The 14,484-nt window shown below is 44.7% G+C and overlaps 1 protein-coding gene across 1 annotated transcript in view; it reads right to left on the minus strand.

Annotated features, from left to right (window-relative positions):
- Positions 1-14,484, minus strand: part of LOC126470638 (probable ATP-dependent RNA helicase DDX31) — a 264,850-nt gene that overhangs the window by 14,626 nt on the left and 235,740 nt on the right. Inside the window, exon 11 of the mRNA XM_050098619.1 lies at positions 13,494-13,695. Coding sequence (XP_049954576.1) covers positions 13,494-13,695 — 202 coding nt within the window. The remainder of the gene's footprint in view (positions 1-13,493; positions 13,696-14,484) is intronic.

The following is a 14,484-nucleotide window of genomic DNA, read 5'->3' on the forward strand; positions in this document are numbered from 1 at the left end:
AAAGAAACGCATTAGAACCTCAAATTAAACTAAATCTTATTATTTTCAACTTTCTCGCTTACAATTACAAGAGACGACCCGAAGGAACATCCTCATTAACCGAAACCCCAGAGTGCAGTGAAACCCCACACCACCTGACCGGGGTCCACATGGTAGCACCGGAAACGGTGAGCACCAGCTACCTGTACCAACCTACATAAATAACTGCTGGCGAATGGCTACTAATGTCCCTTTGACCCAGCTAACTCTAGTTGAACTCAACGCACTACTTTTGTTGACAAAGAACTCGTGACGCATATTACATAAAAATGGTTCAAATGGCTCTGAGCACTATGGGACTCAACTGCTGAGGTCATTAGTCCCCTAGAACTTAGAACTAGTTAAACCTAACTAACCTAAGGACATCACAAACATCCATGCCCGAGGCAGGATTCCAACCTGCGACCGTAGCGGTCTTGCGGTTCCAGACTGCAGCGTCTTTAACCGCACGGCCACTTCGGCCGGCACATATTACATATATGCCACTTTTGTAGCCGTGGTCTTATTAGGGATGACTTATTTTTTTAATTGCATCCTGTGCTTGTAAGTCTTCCAGTAATGCGATTAACAGAAAAGGCTTTTTATATGAACTCTAGATACTCATATTGGTACTACGAATGTTGTGGATTCACCAACAGTGCGAACATCGGCAATTCGCCCTTAATGGAACTGCAAAGTTCGCCATAATAGATGGGGGTTAAACCCCTACAACAACAATCGTAAATATACAGAGGCTCAGAACATGTCCAGAAGTTTTACAGAACTCGCGGGACATACAATGTCACCGTGTTGCAAATGAGTTAGAAAATCAGCTCTTGACTACTGTTTGTACATTGTGTCTCTTTCGACAACGAAAACTAGCGTTAGTTCCTGGCAGCGCCACGACAATCGAATGTTAACAACGCATCACACGATCACTTCGTATAATGAAAAGGAAACGCGCGCCTTAACATGAAAAACAATTTGAAAGACGCTCAAAATTCACTTTTATCAACTAATTTACGGATATGACAAGAAGAAAAATTGAAGGAACAGTTAGGGTTGAAGGTCTCCATGAAAGGGCTGTCATGTGAGGGAACACCAAACAGGGATGTGGTCTCATCCGTACCCTTTTTGAAGAAACATCCAGTTATTCGCTGGAAGTGATTTGAGGAAAAAAGTCAGGATGGCCAAACTGGGATTTAAATGTCGGCACAGCTCGACATGAGAAAGTGTAGGCAAGGAGATGCCTGCTGTTTCCATCATGACATGACGAACATACACGTCCCGTATACGGTTACGTTTGTAATTTACGGCAGCATATACCTTCATTACAGGACTGTGAGCGAAGCAAAATCCACTTGTCTAACTCAAGTGTGAACAGAACCCACTGCCGAGACCGTGGTAAGTTACATGAAATGTTATGGATGGATCATATATTTCTGAATGACCTGTTAATGGAGTGACTCATGTGGCGGCACATCGCCACTCAATGGTTACACCCAAACTTACTGATCTCGCAATTATACATCTAGTATGATTGTAGCGGGAAGATAAGCATTAAAAAAATCAACTATCAACCTGCTGGCAGATTAAAACTGTGTGCCCGACCGAGACTCGAACTCGGGACCTTTGCCTTTCGCGGGCAAGTGCTCTACCATCTGAGCTACCGAAGCACGACTCACGCCCGGTACTCACAGCTTTACTTCGCAGGAGAGCTTCTGTAAAGTTTGGAAGGTAGGAGACGAGATACTGGCAGAAGTAAAGCTGTGAGTACCGGGCGTGAGTCGTGCTTCGGTAGCTCAGATGGTAGAGCACTTGCCCGCGAAAGGCAAAGATCCCGAGTTCAAGTCTCGGTCGGGCATACAGTTTTAATCTGCCAGGAAGTTTCATATCAGCGCACACACCGCTGCAGAGTGAAAATCTCATTCTGGAAACCTGAAGGTTGATTAAACAGTGTAATAATTTACTAGTCCTGAATCTACCACATGTATGCCTATGCCTTTTTATGATCCGAGAGGCAGCTCATACATACAGTTTTAGAGTTTAAAAGTGAAATTCTAACCAATATGCAACCTGGTGTCACTAAATAGGTTCAGTATTGACAGAGAAAATGCGAGGTCAAACATTTGATTTCCTAATGAAACTTAAAACAACTGAAGCGCGAGAGTCCTGAACTGTAACCACAAGAAACTATACTAATAGGACATGGGAATGAAAAAATTCCTGAAAATCAGTATTATAGAAACGACGGACTAAGGAATGTAGTGCCAAGTTAACTGAAGAATTTTTCAGGCGACCTGGAGATGCAAAAGTCACTTTGGCAAAAAAGTGCGACGTAGCTCCGACAGGTAATTAGTTCACTACATACGTAAATAATTATCAAAGTACTGTGACTTGTGGCACATTCGGACACAGCATTTTTGGATGCTATGCAGACCACTGAACACACTGTGTTCTTTACTTCCAAATTGGCTGCCTACATCCTCCGTTGCACGTTATGGAGCAACAAGAGTGTTTCACCAATTAAATAAATCTATTGTCTACGTATACTTTGGTGTTCCCGATTTTTAGCATACCACATGTTCGATACGTTCACAAACAATATACAAAACATATACTGATCAGCCAGAACATTATGACCGCCATCTGCCATCGATACAAACCCGACCAGGAAATAGTAGCGGGCTGGCGAGGAATGACTGCTGGGCAGATACACGGACGGTGCATGTAGTATCAGCGAGCGTGTCGTCCGTGTGTAGAATGCGGAAGGCGCGCGGTCTATTTGAGTACGGCAGGTTGTGATGGCCCAGAGGCTCGGCACGAGCTTTTCGGAAACTGCACGACGTGTCTTCAACACGTGGCGAAAGCAAGGTAAAACCACGTCCAGACGTCGTGGGGTTTGGCGGCCACCTCTTATTACGGATGTTGGACGTCGTAGGCTGGGCAGACTGGTAAAACAGGAAAAGTGGCGAACTACGGCGGAACTAACACCAGACTTTAATGCTGGTCAGCACCGAACACTCGTAGCGATGGGCCTCCGCAGCCAACGACCCATGCATGAACCAATGTTAACACCACAACATCGGCAACTATGACTGAAGTGGGCAAGTGACCATTGTCACTGGACGTTGGACAGTGGCACAGCGTTGCATGGTCTCATGAATCCCAATACCTTCTTCATCATGTCGATGGGAGGGCGCGAATCCATCGTCTTCCAGCGGGATAGCTCTTTGACATCTGTACTGCGTGAGGGAGACAAGATGGCGGAGGCTCCGTTATGCTCTGAAGAATATTCACGTGGGCATTCATGGGTCCAGTGGAGCTCGTGCAAGGCACCTTGACATCCAAGGAGTATCGTACACTGCTTGTAGACTATGTACACCCTTTCATCACGATCATGTTTCCCGACGGCAGTGGCATTTTTCACCGAGATAATGCGCCGTGTCACAAGGCCAGGAGTGTGACGGAGTGGTTCGAAGAACATAATGGCAAGTTCCAATTGATGTGTTGGCCCCCCAACTAGCCAGATCTGAACCTGGTCGAACACATCTGGGTTGTGATTGAACGTGGCGTCAGAGCTCATCGAACTATGCCCGGAATTCACGGGAATTAGGTGACTTGCATATGCATGCAGATGTGGTGCCAACTTCCTCCAGAGACCTACCAAGGCCTCATTGCTTACATGTCACGACGCGTCGCTACTGTTATCTGTGTCAAAGGTGGACATACCGGCAATTAGATAGGTGGTCATAATGTTCTGGCTGGTCAGAGTATTATACTGTGTTACTTCCAAACGTTATACACGAATAACATAACTCGTCAGATTCAACTGTTTCAGATTTCCATTGAATCTACAGATTTTCAATCAAACCGTGTTTGAGTTAGAGGAATTTGTGGCAAAAAAGAAGGAAGAGAGCAGATAGGGTGCATCGATGGGGCAAGAATGTGGAAGAAAATCTACCGTGCCCACTTAAAACAGGGACCATCCTGACGTTTGCCTACACTGATTTTCGGGAAACACGCAAAATCTAAATATGGATGATCAGATGTGTGATGAAACCCACTCCGTTATATTGCTAGTCAGTGCTTTAACCCCAGACCCACTTATCTCAGTTTTGTTATAGCCCTAATGTGGGGATAGATGCTATGTCTAGGCTTAAGAGAGGAAAGGCTTGCGACTATGGTAAAGTAATCCAAAAGAAGTCGATCTAAAACTGTTGAAAGGTCACGCGAAACAACAATGAGAATGCCTAATGGTCTACCAAGGTATTGCCCTATTAAAAAAAAATTAGAGCATCAATTGAGAGATGCCCAAGATGAGAAAAAAGATAAGAGGGTTGGTAACACTAATCGCTTATGTCACAAAATTCAGCAGGTGTCATTCACATCTGAACGACTTTCTACGAAAAGTAAGGCGGCTAAAATTAAAGGAAAAATGAAGCTGATTTCCCGTTTGATTATCGTGTATTTTTATCTATAGAGAGCACTGGAAACATGAATCGAGGAAATTCAGAGAGCATATGAACTGCACAAATAGTAATATCAGGGATCTAAAAGAAAAATAACGACGAAAGTAGCACTCCGACCCTCTTCAAACACAAGCATTCGTTATCATACCCCATACATTGCAGAGTGACATCATTACGCAGCATGCACAGTGGCTAGAAGTAACTCAGTCAAGAGGTGATACTCCCCGGGTATCTATAGCCATACTTTCTACAGTGCATCCGACAGCCGGTGTAGGCTGCGCAAGGGAGGATTCAGACAGAGAACACGGCGTAAAGTATAACTGGATTAATGTGAAACGAATTCGGGCACCAGGGATGGACAATCAGGTCTTGATTGTAGTCTGTGCCATCGTTAGCGTAGCTGTGGACGTTGCCCCTCTGCTTTGAAGCCTCGTACGTAGCGTAATTCGCTGAAATGTTGTTGCTGATTGGAGACTGATTACCCGCTGATCAGTCTGGATGGTCTGCTGTTCTATTGTTGCGAATCGATCGACATTCACACACCGTCAGATTAGACGTTCACCCCGGATATCGATGGCACGAGTAAATTTTTGGTTTCCCAGAGAATTATTCGTGTTGTTTATAATTATGTCGTTAGTATACCCATGATATGCTACATCTCACAGGCACGCAAATAGTTTGCCATTTCAGAAACTCTAATACGTAGCTCCGAAGTGTATGATCATCAGTGTTCGCAACTCCTATACATAATTTCCATTATCTACGACACGAGTGAGCGAATGTGCAAAACAGCCAGTCGGCAACCTCACATACTTACTTTGACAGTGTACGTCACGTAACATGCTTCAGAAGCTACGCGCTGTGCGCGTCTTATGAAAGAACTGATCGTGATAAGTTGACTCGATCTTGTGAAGATATACACAAAGTACCATACACACAGGTAAGAGGAAAGCAATGACAAACAACGTTCTTACCAACGATCCAGTCACGAATGCAATGTAAGCGTTGCTATATTCTCATCAAGTAAACCAATCGATTACATGACGCGCTATCGACTGAAACACCACGGTCAGTTACCGCATGGATCACTAAACTACAATGATCATCACAGGAAAAGAAAGCAAAAAATCTAAAATATATCAACTAATAAGTTGAAAGTGAGGAGAAGAAACGCGAGGAAAGCTGAACGAAGAAGGAGCTGACGAAATTTCTCCCAGAGCTTCGTCCGTCCACTCAACCCCGACTGTTCCGCCTCATCAAAGAACTGCGCAGCGCTTAGGAAGTCGAGCTTGGCGTCGGGTCACTGGCCGATCTCTTCATCAGCTAGGTGTCTCTCCGATGTAACAAAGTCACGAAACGAAATGCTCGGGCGCGCAGGCAGTCCGATACTTATGTCGAAGTCGCGGGAAAAACGCGTCTGGCGGTCTTGGGGGTCGTGTACTGCCATTACCACGTTAAAGCGGCGCGCGGCGCGTACGTAAGACCGGTGACAAAGAACAAGGCAGCGGGGTGCCGCCGCCATGCCACGGTTGCCGAGCTATTTTTCCGCAGGCTAAGTGCGACACGGTTTCCGCTCTGCTGGCAAAGCGGCGTGTCCAAATGTTCAGAGCCGAGAAAAAGCCAAAATCCTTTGTACTGTCCAGCAGCTACATACACACGTTATATTGTGTGTGTGTGTGTGTGTGTGTGTGTGTGTGTGTGTGTGTGTGTGTGTGTGTGTATGCTTATAGCGAAACAACGAAGATACTGAAATTTGGACTTTCCACGGTATCTGTGCATCTGTTCACCTAATTACATCTATTACCTCAGACGAGTGAAACAATCTTCATTCGGTTCATTTTTCTGTGGAGGAGGAGAGAGGATGGAAAGGGTGCCGTGAATATCAGGAATCCGGTAAAACATCAAATCTCAGACCTCGGAAAAAGATCCTGCAAGAACGGAACCAACGACAACTGAAGAGAATCGTTCAACGTGGCAGAAGTGCAACCCTTCCGAAGATTGCTGCAGATCTCAATGCTGGGCCATAAACAAGTGTCAGCGTGCGAACCACTCAACGAAGCATCATCGATATGGACCTTCGGAGCCGAAGGCCTACTTGTGTACCCTTGATGACAGCACGACACGAAGCTTTACGTCTCTCCTGGACCCGTCAACACCGACATTGGACTGTTGATGACTGTAAACCTGTTGCCTGATCGGACGAGTCTCGTTTCAAATTGTATCGAGCGGACGGACATGTACGAGTATGTAGACCACATCATGAATCAATGGGCCCTGCATGTCAGCAGGGGACTGTTCAAGCTGGTGGAGGCTCTGTAATGATGTAGTGCGTGAGCAATTGGAGTGATATGGGACCCTGACACGTCTAGATACGACTCTGACAGGTGACATGCACGTAGGCATTCTGTCTGATCGCCTGCATCCATTCATGTCCACTGTGCATTCCGACGGACTTGGGCAACTCCATCAGGACAATGTGACACCCTAAACGTCCAGAATTGCTACAGAGTGGCTACAGGAACACTCTTGTATGTTTAAATACTTTCGCTGGCCACCAAACTCCCCAGACACGAACATTACTGAGCATATCTGGGATGCCTTGCAACGTGCTGTTCAGAAGAGATCTCCATGCCCTCGTACTCTTACGGATTTATGGACAGCTCTGTAGGATTCATGGTGTCCGTTCCCTCCAGCACTACTTCCAATATTAGTCGAGTCCATGCCACATCGTGTTGCGGCACTTCTGCGTGCTCGCGGGGGCCCTACACGATATTAGACAGGTGTACCTGCTTCTTTGGCTCTTCAGTGAAGATACCAGGTCGGACCTACGTTTGGATCAACCGTTCCGTCATTTGTCTCGAACTTTTTACAGATAATACAATAAACCAAAATGAGGATGGTGGCACAGGGATTTCAATCTGGCTGTTAAAGCACTACAGAACTGTGACGCGAGGGAGGAAACTTGGCTTAGTAACAAAATCTTTGTGACTGAGTGAACCACTAATATTGAAGCACAATAATTTGACTGTGGAAAGATGTACTACATGAAACTTTTATTGGAGTGCAACATGCTTGGATTGAAGAGTGGCCTAATAATCCTGAACGGTTACAGTATGAAGTGCTTAAGTATCTACAAATATGACGTATACATGCAGATTGAGTATCTACACATTAACCATTGCAGTAGTGTCGAACTAGAGGATTTCCCTTTTCATTCGGTTTAATGTTGTCTTTTAAGTGTTTTCAAATGTCCGTAGGTATCTGTGAAGCCCTGTAAACAGATAATTCAACTAACTGATCCAGAAAACACGTCTTGGGATGGGCAGAATTTTGTGTTTAATGACTCATCGACGTGGAGGTCATTACGATTAGCGCCGTTAGTTAATGTTGAGGAGCGAAATCGACAGTGACATTGCTGAAGGAACCATTCTACGTTTGTCAGAAATCATTTAGGGGTACCACGGAAAACCTAAATCAGCACGGCCGTTCGAGGATTTGAATGCCGATCGTACCGAATACACTTTAGTGCCTTACACATTACGCTACCTCCCGCCAACCCAGTACCTTGAACACCGAGGCCGTCTTGCTGTATTTCACATGAAGCTCTCTTCGGGGTAATTAGCCGGCCGAAGTGGCCGTGCGGTTAAAGGTGCTGCAGTCTGGAACCGCAAGACCGCTACGGTCGCAGGTTCGAATCCTGCCTCGGGCATGGATGTTTGTGTTGTCCTTAGGTTAGTTAGGTTTAACTAGTTCTAAGTTCTAGGGGACTAATGACCTCAGCAGTTGAGTCCCATAGTGCTCAGAGCCATTTCTTCGGGGTAATTACGTCCACAACTAGGTGCAGACTATTCTATATAGCGCTGCTAAAAGCTAATACTTGTTACGTTGGGGTTTCTAGTCCAGTGGAGAAGTTGTGACCGTCACAGACGGATGTTTTGCAGATCTCCGAGACTCGCACTTTAGTGGTCAAACACACACATTTGAGAAACGTTAGATTAAATACTTTTTTACTTAAAAAAACACTTTTCACTGTTGGGTCGAGGATGTTTTCGGTTTCCCCTGTGAAAATGACGATATCGACGCTCAGCTTTTGGAACACTACATTTTTAATTAAGTAATATCACATTTAAGAAATTCACGATCTCACACGCTTGTGCCATCATTCTGCCAATGAACCCATAGTTCTGACGATAATGCAAGAACAAACTAGAAGTATTTGCCATACAACCTTCCTTTCGTACACAAAAACTAAATCAAATGGCGAAATGTATGAAGGGCGACTATTCATTTACCAAATAAAGACTAAAGACTATATACATTGACTCGTGGTGGCTCACTAAAATGTTCTTAGGTAGAGTGGTACGTGTGAGGACAATTCAGGGACTCCAGTAACGGTAGGGAGAGTTAGCACGTTTGTGGCGTTTTGCGTGTTATGGCTTATTTCAGTTCGTAATCATATTCCCTCCCTTTTTCAGCACGTATTCAATTAGCCTTCGTTTCTTCTTCCTTCTCTCACCTGCTGCGGTTCGTGAGATAGGAGGAGTTGACAACAGTATTTATAATCCTCAATCTCGGAAAAATCCATAGACGGGGACCCCTGGTATCGTCAACATCCGCCACGTTATTTCATTCACTTTCATGAGACAAATTTCTCTGTTTATCACCGAACACAAGAGGATGGATAAACAAATTTTCGAGAGTTGTTCTTTCACATGACGCACGATGCATCTCTCACCGTGCCCTCTTGTAAGTTTTATGAGCACCTTCTCAAAGCTTTCATGCTTACAGAACGTGAAAATCATTATGCATATAGACCTGCCTTGAATTTCTTCAGGGATTTTTTTTCTCTGCCTCGTGATGACTGGGTGTTGTGTGATGTCCTTAGGTTAGTTAGGTTTAAGTAGTTCTAAGTTCTGGGGACTGATGACCATAGATGTTAAGTCCCATAGTGCTCAGAGCCATTTTTCAATTTCTTCAGATATTTCAACGTACTGTATGACCACAGACAGGCAGACAATAATTCACTTTAGTCCACTGAGAAAGTTTTTGCAGTGTCCTCTTCCGTAGATTTCCTACATATGCGCAAAACTATTTCAAGGGCTCACAGAGTGACATCCTCTTTCCTACTTAAAAGTTACATTTATTAGCTTTTCGACGACGCCAGGTGGCCAAGGAGTACGACACCTTTATCCGAAAGATCACTATTAAAATCTCCATCTGGACATCTTGATCTATAATTCACGTTGTGCTCGGATGAAACCTTAAGGATTTCATCTACTTACGGGCGTTACATTATGCCTTTTTACACACACACACACACACACACACACACACACACACACACACACACACACACGGGCATGGAAACCGTTATACCTCAAGAAACCACCCGTCATCAACACCACGTGACATGTGCATAGAAATTATTCATGTACGGGGAGACGTCATGGAGTTATAAGCGCAACGATAGATACGCAGGCCACTCTTTGCCAATGTTCACTGCGCAAGAGAGTCGTGTACCACGTTGGACAGAAGCTGCGCATGCTCGAGCCTTTAGAGTTACTGGCTACGTCATGGTGTCACACTCGAACGGGTTAACCAGATGAACTTTCAACGGGCTCTTGTTGTCACCATAAGGCCCATACGGCCAAAATCGTTTACAATAGCTGCACTGTAGATTCAGAGAACTCACTCATCTCCCAGGCCAGGTTCCCACTTCCAGACACAATGACAGCGAAAGTTCAGTATGTTCAGTAACGGACTTGGAACCTCACTCACTGATATGCTAAAAGCTGTAGGGCATATTTTTGCTTGTCCACATGAACCATGTGCCACCGCTTATAATAGTCTGGTCTCAAGCCCACAGCACGCCGTTACGTCGAGGTGGTACTGGGTCCTCCCCTACAATTCTGAGTGGCGCGTACCAAGGTAATGCATGTGCCTACACATACAAGGAGTCAAGCGAAGGTGTCCCTGATTTCCAAATTAAGTATCTCGAAAACTAAGATCAATAGACGAGCGCAACAGAAAAAAGGTTTGTTAATCGTGAAAGCTGTAAGAATTTTTTACAGAAGTTTCGAAATAGTTCTAAAAGCTACTAAAAGATGGCGCTGTATGCTGTGCAGCTCGTACAGTATCAGCGTGCATAATTAAACTCGTCCTCTGCAAGCAGCTTTTGCAGTCACATCACAATGTCCACCACTCGCAGTACGGAGGTGGCGCAAACGAACAATGAAAGTCGTCATCACATCCAGTGGTGCCTCAACAGAAATGGATTCAGATGCCACACACATCGACGATTCAAGCTCTTTCGGCGTGGTGGAATGGTTCCGGTAGACGCCCCACAATAAGTGGTGGTGGTGGTGGTTAGTGTTTAACGTCCCGTCGACAACGAGGTCATTAGAGACGGAGCGCAAGCTCGGGTTAGGGAAGGATTGGGAAAGAAATCGGCCGTGCCCTTTCAAAGGAACCATCCCGGAATTTGCCTGAAACGATTTAGGGAAATCACGGAAAACCTAAATCAGGATGGCCGGAGACGGGATTGAACCGTCGTCCTCCCGAATGCGAGTCCAGTGTCCCACAATAAGTAGTCACAAGGAGTCGGATGGGGCGAATATGGAGGCAAACCCATTCCTGCGCTAGTATTGTTGTTGTTGTTGTTGTTGTTGTTGTGGTCTTCAGTCCTGAGACTGGTTTGATGCAGCTCTCCATGCTACTCTATCCTGTGCAAGCTTCTTCATCTCCCAGTACCTACTGGTACTGCTAGTAAAATAGCAGTAATCCAACACAATGACCATATTTCCATAGTACTCGTCAAGAAAGCGAAAATACCTCGGCTGCATACCGCAGCTTGCACAGTAAATTTCGGTGTACAGAATGGTTTCGCTTCACACAAATGGGGATTTTCGGAACCCCAAAACTGCCAGTTTTGTTTATTCACGACACCATACGTGTGCATACACCTCATCCTTTATTTTAAAAAAGGACGGGACTTTTTTTTATTTCGTGGGCTTTATACATCTAATTTTCAGTTTTTTAGTCTTGTTGGTACACAGGTCCCTGATGTATGTTTGTATTTTCAGATGTTTTGAATATTTAGTTTATTGTTGACAGTCGAGAAGCTTATACGTGTTTTCGAATGTTCGGCGAATTATTATTTTCCAAAATGATGGATCAAAGAATTTGCATTAAATTTTGCTTGAAAAAATGGAATTAAATGCAGAACTGCATTCGAAATGTTGACTATGGCTTTTGGTGAATCTATAGTGAGTGAGGCAAAAGTTTACGAGTGTTATAAACGTTTCAAAGGGAGCCAAGAAGACGTTGGAGAAGACGACCGCCCTGGACGCCCTAGCACATCAATTACTGACGACACTGTGGAAGAAGTAAAGAAAATGATTCTGGAAACTCGCCGAATCACCATCAGAGAGATTGCTGATGATGTCGGCATGTCCTTTTCCTCTGCCAAGCAATTTTTCGAATGTTTTGGGCATGAAACGTGTAGCAGCTATGTTTGTTGAGTTTCGACCAAAAACGACGTCGCGCAGACATCGCTCAGGAATTGCTGAATGAAGTCGATAACCATCCTGCATTTCTAAAGAAGCTTGTAACAGGCGACGAAATATGGGTATACTGATATGACGTCGAAACCAAGATACAATCGTACCAATGGAAACTGCCTGAAAAGCCAAGACTGAAAAAATTCGACAAATTCTATCACATGTGAAGGTTCTTCTCACTGTTTTCTTCGATTACAATGGGATAGTGCATCGTGAGTTCCTGCCTTACCGTCGTACTGTCCATCTGAAAGTTATTCGCCGTCTGCGTGAAGCAATCCAAAGAAAACGATCAAATTGTGGCAAAATCACTCGTGGAAACTGCATTACGATAATGTTCCCACTCACACCTCAATGCTTGTTGATGAATTTTTGGCAGAAGCAAAACCGTTATGTTGCCTCAGCCACTGTATCCGCCGGTCATGGCCCCCTGCGACTTTTTTCTATTCCGGCGGCTGAAGAGAACCATGAAAGGACGTCGTTTTGCCACCATTAATGAGATAAAAACAGAATCGCTGGAGGAGCTGACCACTATAACGCAAAGTGAGTTCCAGAAGTGCTTCCAAGATTGGAAAAAGCGCTGGCACAAGTGCATTATACCTCATGGAGATTACTTTGGAGAGAACAAAGGAGATGTCTATGAATAAATAAATATTCTTTAAGAAAAATAAAAATTACTGCTACTCTTTGATCACACTTCGTATTAATTCGGTTTTACGGTAAAAATCAGTGTTTTTTGAGGCAGCACCATAGCCGTCACCATCATTACCGAGAACACTAGTAAAGATAACAACAACGGGGCTTGGAGATAAGGACAGTACTACACTTTCAAAGTTCTATGACAAATCTTTTATAACAGCTAGGACGACGCTCTAACTCACTGTAAACAGATATTATGAAAGTAATCTAGTACACTGTCAAAGATGTTATAAAACGTATTTCATAAAGTTTTTGGAAATTTGTGGTAAGTTCCTACGAGACCAAACTGCTGAGGTCATCGGTCCCTAGGCTTACACACTACTTAATCTAACTTACGCTAAGGACACCACACACACCCATGTCCGAGGGAGGACTCGAATGTCCGACGGGAGGATCCGCGCGAACCGTGGCAAGACGCCTAAGACCATGCGGCTACCCTGCGCGGCATTTCATAAAGGATATTTCACTGTTGTCATGTGCTCTGCCGCTTGTAGAAATCGTAAATATGTCATCTTATTAATTAATTGTTCGGCAAAAGCTGCTTTGTGGTACCTCATTATAAGAAATATGTGAAATTGTGAAACAGAGATACCGCTGATGGTGGGCAACGCCCGGAACTAGTCCAGTGAAACAAAATACTACGACAACGCAGCTTTTGACGAACATTGAATTATTGAGATAACGAATTTACAACATTCCACAGAGATCTCGTACACTGTAATACGGGCCGAAGAGCTGGAGCACGTACCTCTTGACGGGCGAGTTTGTCTTCTTCGGCCTGGGCGGGAGTGGGGTAGTCGGCAGACCCTTGGAGCAGCGGACGATCTGCGACGGAGCCATGCGCAGCGCGAAGCTGGACGCGAAGTGCCCTGGGTGCACCCGCTTCATGTTGAAGATAGACCGCACTTCCTTCGGGTAGCTCGAGTAAAAGCGCATCCACGATGTATAGGCTGAAACACAAGAGAAGACGACGCCAGGCGTATAAAGATGTGCTATTACCAATACAAACACGGCTTCACCAACCACTACAAAGTAAAAGAGGAAAGAAAAACTATTGCCGATAGTAGCGGAGCACAACTGCGATTGTGAGAAAACTGTTAAGTTCCAGGAAGCACGAATACTTGCAACACAGCCATGGATGTGCGCTAGCAGAATGAGAGAGGCAGTTCTAGTCCTGAAGCAGCTTGAAAACATCGAGACGGTTATCGGCCCCCGTCGACTGGTTGCCAGCAATGCCAGACACTGCCGCCACTGGTTAAACAAACGGCGCAGCACGACTGGCGTCGTTTCTCCGCAAAGGATCTAGAAGGCGATCTTCGAGACAGTAACTGAACTGTGAAGGTTTCTGTTCCAGTTAGCAAATTATTCTTTTCTTCTGTTGTTAGGTAATGTCCACTTCATAACTCGAATTTGGTTTCTCTATTTTCCAATAATGTATCACCGTTTTGCTGACACTACTTGACATAACGAAAGCTTGAACTGAATGGACAGTGAAAGGCACTAGACCTATCCCAGCTACAACAGCAGCCGCTGTACCTGGCTTAGATCGTTCAAAAATATTGCTGCCCCCCTCCGCCATAGCCATGTTTGACAAGTCGCAGATGTGTTGTACTGATGTCGCTATACGACCCGTTGAGAAAAAGAATCGTCTAAATGACAAAAAAATTATTGACATCGGAACAGGTAGTCTTTTTTTACCAGCGTCGAACGTCGAATTTTATCTTTAATATTGATGTTAT

The sequence above is a fragment of the Schistocerca serialis genome, chromosome 3 (assembly GCF_023864345.2).
Source record: "Schistocerca serialis cubense isolate TAMUIC-IGC-003099 chromosome 3, iqSchSeri2.2, whole genome shotgun sequence".
Classification (NCBI taxonomy): domain Eukaryota; kingdom Metazoa; phylum Arthropoda; class Insecta; order Orthoptera; family Acrididae; genus Schistocerca; species Schistocerca serialis.